This window comes from Mustelus asterias, unplaced genomic scaffold (genome assembly GCF_964213995.1).
Source record: "Mustelus asterias unplaced genomic scaffold, sMusAst1.hap1.1 HAP1_SCAFFOLD_4958, whole genome shotgun sequence".
NCBI classification, from domain to species: domain Eukaryota; kingdom Metazoa; phylum Chordata; class Chondrichthyes; order Carcharhiniformes; family Triakidae; genus Mustelus; species Mustelus asterias.
This window is the reverse complement of record NW_027594901.1, coordinates 1,528-9,805: the sequence shown is the minus strand read 5'-3', so window position 1 is coordinate 9,805 and position 8,278 is coordinate 1,528. Positions and strand designations below refer to the sequence as shown.

The following is an 8,278-nucleotide window of genomic DNA, read 5'->3' as shown; positions in this document are numbered from 1 at the left end:
CTCTGTATCTAACCCTGTGCTGTTCCTGTCCTGGGAGTGTTTGATGGGGACAGTGTAGAGGGAGCTTTACTCTGTATCTAACCCCGTGCTGTACCTGTCCTGGGAGTGTTTGATGGGGGACAGTGTAGAGGGAGCTTTACTCTGTATCTAACTCCGTGCTGTACCTGTCCTGGGAGTGTTTGATGGGGATAATCTTGTTCTGCTAACCACCACTCTTGTTGTTGGAAGGTGGAGGAGCTGGAGCTGTTTCCGATCTCTCTGGAGGCTGGCAATGTCCCGGATCAGGCTGTCCATGGCACCTACCTGAGACACTGGCCCTCGATAAAGAGCGATGGGCTGAGAAGCATGTCACGCACACACATCCACCTGGCAACAGGGCTGCCTGAGGACGGGGGAGTCGTGAGCGGTAAGTTAGTGTCTGAACTGGGCCAGTGCCTGGCGTACTGATGGGGGAGTAGTGAGTGGTGAGTTACAGAGAAACATAGAGGATAGGAGCAGGAGGAGGCCATTCGGCCCTTCGAGCCTGCTCCCCCATTCATCACCATCATGGCTGATCATCCAACTCAATAGCCTAATCCTGCTTTCTCCCCATAACCTTTGATCCCGTTCGCCCCAAGTGCTCTATCCAGCCGCCTCTGGAATACATTCAATGTTTTGGCATCAACTACTTCCTGTGGGAATGAATTCCACAGGCTCACCGGGTGAAGAAATGTCTCCTCACCTCCGTCCTAAATGGTCTCCCCCGAATCCTCAGACTGTGACCCCTGGTTCTGGACTCCCCCCCACCATCGGGAACATCCTCCCTGCATCTACCCTGTCTAGTCCTGTTAGAATTTTATAAGTCTCTGTGAGATCCCCCCTCATTCGTCTGAACTCCAGTGAAAACAATCCTAACCTGGTCAATCTCTCCTCATACATCAGTCCCGCCATCCCCGGAATCAGCCTGGTAAACCTTCGCTGCACTCCCTCGAGAGCAAGAACATCCTTCCTCAGAAAAGGAGACCCAAACTGCACACAATACTCTCGGTGTGGCCTCACCAAGGCCCTGTATAATTGCAACAACACATCCCTGCTCCTGTACTCGAAACCTCTCACAATGAAGGCCGACATACCATTTGCCTTCTTTACCGCCTGCTGCACCTGCACGCTTACCTTCAGTGACTGGTGCACAAGGACACCCAGGTCCCGCTGCACACTCCCCCTCTCCCAATTTACAGCTATTCAGGTAGTAATCTGCCGCCTTGTTTTTGCTTCCAAAGTGAATAACCTCACATTTATCCAAATTATCCTGTATCTGCCATTGATTAGCCCACTCACCCAACCTGCCCAGATCATTCTGAAGGATCTCTGCATCCTCGTCACAGTTCACCCTCCCACCCAACTTGGTATCACCTGCAAACTTTGAGATGTTACATTTTGTTCCCTCATCCAAATCATTAATATATATTGTGAATAGCTGGGGTCCCAGCACCGATCCCTGTGACACCCTCACTAGTTACTGCCCGCCAATTTGAAAAATACCCATTAATTCCTACTCTTTGCTTCCTCTCTACCAACCTGTTTTCTATCCATCGCAATACGCTTCCTCCAATCCCATGCGATAATCTCTTGTGCGGGACTTTGTCAAACGCTTTCTGAAAGTCTAAATATACCACATTGACTGGCTCCCCCTTGTCAACTCGACTAGTTACATCTTCAAAGAATTCCAACAGATTTGTCAAGCATGATTTTCCCCTTCATAAATCCATGCTGACTCTGTCTGATCCTGCCGCTGCTTTCCAAATGCTCTGCGATAAAGTCCTTGATAATGGATTTGAGAATTTTCCCCACTATTGATGTTAAGCTTACTGGTCTATAATTCCCTATTTTCTCTCTACCTCCCTTTTTGAATATTGGAGTGACATTCACTACCCTCCAATTTCCAGGAACTGTTCCAGAGTTTCTAGAATCCTGGAAGATGACCACCAATGCATCCACAATTTCGAGAGCCACTTCCTTAAGTACTCTGGGATGTAGATTATCAGGCCTTGGGGATTTATCTGCCTTCAATCCCATCAACTTTCCCAGCACCATTTCTCTACTAATATTGATCTCCCTCAGTTCTTCCCTCTCACTAAATCTTGCATTCTTCAACATTTCTGGCACCTGATTTGTGTCTTTTGTGAAGACAGAATCAAAGTATGTATTCAGTTACTCGGCCATTTCTTTATCCCCTATCATACATTTCCCCCGTTTCTGTCTGCAGGGGACCTACATTTGTCTTCACCAACCTCTTTCTCTTCATGTATCTATAGAAACTCTTAGTGTCAGTCTATGTCCCCTGCAAGCTTACTTTCGTCCTGTATTTTCCCCTTCTTAATCAATCCCTTGGTCCTTCTTTGCTGAATTCTAAACTGCTCCCAATCCTCAGACCTATTATTTATCTTGGCCAATCTGTCTGCTTCTTGCTTATAGAACATAGAGCAGTACAGCACAGAACAGGCCCTTCGGCCCACCATGTTGTGCCAAGCTTTATCTGAAACCAAGATCAAGCTATCCCACTCCCTATCATCCTGGTGTGCTCCATGTGCCTATCCAATAACCGCTTGAAAGTTCCTAAAGTGTCCGACTCCACTATCACAGCAGGCAGTCCGTTCCACACCCCAACCACTCTCTGCGTAAAGAACCTACCTCGGACATCCTTCCTATATCTCCCACCACGAACCCTATAGTTATGCCCCCTTGTAATAGCTCCATCCACCCGAGGAAATAGTCTTTGAACGTTCACTCTATCTATCCCCTTCATCATTTTATAAACCTCTATTAAGTCTCCCCTCAGCCTCCTCCGCTCCAGAGAGAACAGCCCTAGCTCCCTCAACCTTTCCTCATAAGACCTACCCTCCAAACCAGACAGCATCCTGGTAAATCTCCTCTGCACTCTTTCCAGCGCTTCCACATCCTTCTTATAGTGAGGTGACCAGAACTGCACACAATATTCCAAATGTGGTCTCACCAAGGTCCTGTACAGTTGCAGCATAACCCCACGGCTCTTAAACTCCAACCCCCTGTTAATAAAAGCTAACACACTATAGGCCTTCTTCACAGCTCTATCCACTTGAGTGGCAACCTTTAGAGATCTGTGTATATGGACCCCCAGATCTCTCTGTTCCTCCACAGTCTTCAGAACCCTACCTTTGACCCTGTAATCCACATTTAAATTTGTCCTACCAAAATGAATCACCTCACATTTATCAGGGTTAAACTCCATCTGCCATTTTTCAGCCCAGCTTTGCATCCTATCTATGTCTCTTTGCAGCCTACAACAGCCCTCCACCTCATCCACTACTCCACCAATCTTGGTGTCATCAGCAAATTTACTGATCCACCCTTCAGCCCCCTCCTCTAAGTCATTAATAAAAATCACAAAGAGCAGAGGACCAAGCACTGATCCCTGCGGCACTCCGCTAGCAACCTGCCTCCAGTCCGAAAATTTTCCATCCACCACCACCCTCTATCTTCGATCAGACAGCCAGTTACCTATCCAATCGGATACTCTCTCTAATTTCCTTTGTAAGCTATGGATTGGCCCTCTTACCCATTTTACCAGACAGGAATAAACAGTTGCTGCAGTTCCCCCATGCGTTTCTTGAATGTTTGCCATTGCCTATCCACTGTCATCCCTTTAAGTAACTCTCCCCAATCTATCAAGGCCAACTCACGCCTCATATCCCCATAGTTTCCTTTATTAAGATTCTGCACCCTAGTCTCTGAATCAACTACTTCACTCTCCATCTTGATAAACAATTCTATCATGTTATGGTCGCTCATCCCCCGAGGGGTCTTGTACAGTGAGATTGGCAATGATTTCCTTCTCATTACACAGTACCCAGTCTGAGATGGCCTGCTCTCTGGTTGGTTCCTCCACGTATTGGTCCAGGAAACCATCGCGCATACACTCCAGGAATTCCTCCGCCACGGCATTGTGGCTGATTCGATTTACCCAATCTATGTGGAGATTACAATCAGGGTGTGGGACGTTAGTGTCTGACCTGAGCCAATGTCTGGTGCAGTGACCGTAAACAGGATGTGGTTACTATGCAGCCCAGTGGCCGTGTCACTGACAGTCCTGGGGTCTCTCAGTTTGTAATGATGTTGCGCAGTCTGTAACGTTTCCTCTCCGCACCCCACAGGTATGCGAGGTAACTGTGATCTGGCCATCTTCATCGGGATAAGGAGCGCTCTGAGCGGTAAGTCAAGCTCGCAGACTTTCTTTCCAAGATCCCTTCACCACCGCAATGCTTCCGGACATTCTCTTCTTTTTCAGATGGAATTCCGTTCTATTTTTCCACAAATCAGGTGATCTTGACTCCTGGGAATGAGGAGGGAGTTTTGCTTCCGAAATACTTTGAGAAAGTTCTACAGTTAAAACCGACCAGTGAGTTTGTGGAATGTTACAGATACATCTCAACTAGGATATCCCAGTCCTATCGACTGTAACCATTAAACATTTAGAGAAGTTTAGTGTGCTCAAAAGTAGTCAGCACGGCTTTGTCAAAGGCAAATCGTGCCTTACGAGCCTGGTGGAGTTCTTTGAAAATGTGACTAAACACATTGACGAAGGAAAAGCGGTAGATGTGGTTTACATGGACTTCAGCAAGGCGTTCGATAAGGTCCCCCATGCAAGACTTCTCGAGAAAGTGAGAGGGCATGGGATCCAAGGGGCTGTTGCCTTGTGGATCCAGAACTGGCTTGCCTGCAGAAGGCAGAGAGTGGTTGTCGACGGGTCTTTTTCTGAATGGAGGTTGGTCACCAGTGGAGTGCCCCAGGGATCTTGTTCTGGGACCCTTGCTGTTTGTCATTTTCATAAATGACCTGGATGAGGAAGTGGAGGGATGGGTTGGTAAGTTTGCCGACGACACGAAGGTTGGTGGTGTTGTGGATAGTCTGGAGGGATGTCAGAAGCTGTAGTGTGACATAGATAGGATGCAAGACTGGGCGGAGAAGTGGCAGATGGACTTCAACCCGGATAAATGTGTAGTGGTACATTTTGGCAGGTCAAATGGGATGAAGGAGTATAATATCAAGGGTAAGACACAAGCAGTGTAGAGGATCAGAAGGACCTTGGGGTCCGGGTCCATAGGACTCTTAAATCAGCCTCATAGGCAGAGGAGGTGGTTAAGAAGGCGTACGGTGTGCTGGCCTTTATCAATCGAGGGATTGAGTTTAGGAGTTGGGAGATAATGATGCAGCTTTATAAGACCCTTGTCAGACCCCACTTGGAGTACTGTGCTCAGTTCTGGTCGCCTCATTACAGGAGGGATGTGGAAGCCATAGAAAGGGTGCAGAGATTTACAAGGATGTTGCCTGGATTGAGTGGCATGCCTTATGAGGATAGGCTGAGGGAGCTCGGTCTTTTCTCCTTGGAGAGACGAAGGATGAGAGGTGACCTGATAGAGGTATATATCGGGTGGCTTCCTCCCAGGGCTGAAATGGCTGCTACGAGAGGACACAGGTTTAAGGTGCTGGGGAGTAGGTACAGAGGAGATGTCAGGGGTATGTTTTTCACTGAGGGTGGTGAGTGAGTGGAATCGACTGCCGTCAGTGGTGGTGGAGGCAAACTTGATAGGGTCTTTTAAGAGACTTCTGGATGAGTAGAACATAGAACAGTACAGCACAGAACAGGCCCTTCGGCCCACGATGTTGTGCCGAGCATTATCTGAAACCAAGATCAAGCTATCCCACTCCCTATCATCCTGGTGTGCTCCATGTGCCTATCCAATAACCGCTTAAATGTCCTAAAGTGTCTGACTCCACTATCACTGCAGGCAGTCCATTCCACACCCCAACCACTCTCTGCGTAAAGAACCTACCTCTGATATCCTTCCTATATCTCCCACCACGAACCCTATAGTTATGCCCCCTTGTAATAGCTCCATCCACCTGAGGAAATAGTCTTTGAATGTTCACTCTATCCCCTTCATCATTTTATAAACCTCTATTAAGTCTCCCCTCAGCCTCCTCCGCTCCAGTGAGAACAGCCCTAGCTCCCTCAACCTTTCCTCATAAGACCTACCCTCCAAACCAGGCAGCATCCTGGTAAATCCCCTCTGCACTCTTTCCAGTGCTTCCACATCCTTCTTATAGTGAGGTGACCAGAACTGCACACAATATTCCAAATGTGGTCTCACCAAGGTCCTGTACAGTTGCAGCATAACATGGGACTTAATAGGATTGAGGGTTATAGGTAGTTAGGGACATGACCGGCGCAACTTGTGGGCTGAAGGGTCTGTTTGTGCTGTAGTTTTTCTATGTTCTAAACATTGCCAATGTTACAGTGAGGGGTATTTGTAACTCTCTGATATATCTCTGAGTTAGAGTGGGTGTAAGGTAGATCAGTCTGAGCGACACAGCCTAACACAGTGAGAATTCCCCTCAGTCCAAAGCAATCAGCCAGTTATCTTTCCAGATTGTGGGTGGGGAAGAGGAGGAGGAAAGTCCACCCCCTCTCAACCCAGCAGAGTGTTACAGGGTGGGATCTTGCTGCACGATGTTCAGGGGCTGATGCGTTGTGTGTTTTATTGTACAGGATGTTTGATTTCTCTGGATTGATGGTGAGGTGGAGCTTCCTGTACCAGGTGTGGAATATGGAAGCAGTGCGTTCCGTCAGCGTCCCTACATGCCACCCTCCCTTTCACTGAATAAAGTAATCTCACAAAACACAGTTCAAGTTTTTTTTTAATTGTATCCATTTATCAAAAACATCTAAAAACAGCGGAGATCGATCATTGGTTACCAGCAACTCCTGACATTTTATAAACCGTTCCTCCCACAGCCTCTGAGTAACAGGCACAGGAGGAAGTCTCTCAACACCAGGTTCAACTCCAACAGGTTTACGTGGAATCACGAGCTTTCGGCACACTGCTCCTTCAGCAGGTGAGTGGAGGAGGAAGGAGCGGCACTCCGAAAGCTCGTGATTCCACGTAAACCTGTTGGGACTTTAACCTGGTGTTGTGAGACTTCTTACTGTGTTCACCCCAGTCCATTGCCACATCTTGATTGGAAGTGGGGAGGGGGGCGGTGAGGGAGCGAGCCAGACCACCCCCCCCCCCGCTCGAACCTGCGGAGGGTTCGATACCCAGACTGAGCATGTCTATCCCTGCAGAAGGCCAGGAGTGGTTAGCAGCGGGCACTGAGTGAGGCAGGGAGGACAGGAGCAAATATAACAAGACTTGAACTGACAACGCAACAAAAAAAAAAAACGGTTTTACAATTTCACCTTGAAATTGATAGTTAAACCGACATTTCTAACCACGTGTGTATGTATATGGTGTTGATAAAAACCAGGGTGGTGGGGATAAGTCAGAGAGAGTTCTAACAGTCTCACCAACAAATTACCATCATGATCCGTCTTTGTTACTGGAGCAAATGTTGCTAAATTTCCAGAACCACCCGTGGGGGTCGGGGGGTGAGGGGGAAGGAATGGCTTGGTCATTCTGGGCCTGGCTGGTCTTCAGTTAAAACCCCAACCAAGTTGCTCTTTCAAAGTGCAGCAGCTCTCTCGGGGGGCAGGGAGATGCTAATGTGCGGTCAGGGTTAACGGGGCAACTGAAGCCCCCACACCTGTCGCACTAAAGCCCAGCCCCTGACATTATTAACCCTTGCTGCAAAACGTACCCTTCCCAAGAGGAAGCAAACTGGACGGAATCAGCCCCATTCCCAAATTTAAAAAATCCAGTTCACTTCCCAGCAGTTAGGAAAACACGGGGAGGGTGGACAGAGAGAGAATCAGACATAAGATAACGCACCCAGAGGGAGGATGAGATAGAGAGAAGGAGCAATGCACTGGAAGTCCCTGGTAAAAGGAGGCCGGGCAAACACAGGCCACTGTGAACCGGAGAACGCCAACCCGCCTTGAAGCTGGGATCAGCATGGTCACAGTCACTGCAAGGCAGCTTTGAGTTAGCGCGCCTCCAGGAAGTACAGTATATTGGAGGAATCGAGGGGGGGGGAATGTGGCAGCAACCCCAAATCTGCTCCCAAACACACACATTCCTCAAAGCTGCAGCAATGAAATCAGGGATCCTTTACCCAGATGTGGGTTAGAATAGCTTCTTACTCCGAAAGAGGAGAACAAGAGAGAGCGTACGTGTGTGAGAGAGAGAGAGAGAGAAAACGAGAGACAAGGTGGGGGAGAGAGACAAGGTGGGGGAGAGAGACAAGGTGGGGGAGAGAGACAAGGTGGGGGAGAGAGACAAGGTGGGGGAGAGAGAGACAAGGTGGGGGAGAGAGACAAGGTGGG

General features: G+C 48.4%; 1 protein-coding gene across 1 annotated transcript; it reads left to right on the top strand.

Moving 5' to 3' along the window:
* Positions 1-228: 228 nt before the first annotated feature.
* On the top strand, positions 229-6,692 carry trpt1 (tRNA phosphotransferase 1; the record flags this gene model as incomplete). Its single annotated transcript, XM_078208974.1, has 4 exons — positions 229-406; positions 4,170-4,226; positions 4,304-4,414; positions 6,566-6,692. Coding segments are annotated over 4 exons (369 nt in total), but the record flags the coding sequence as incomplete, so codon positions are not given.
* Positions 6,693-8,278: the final 1,586 nt, after the last annotated feature.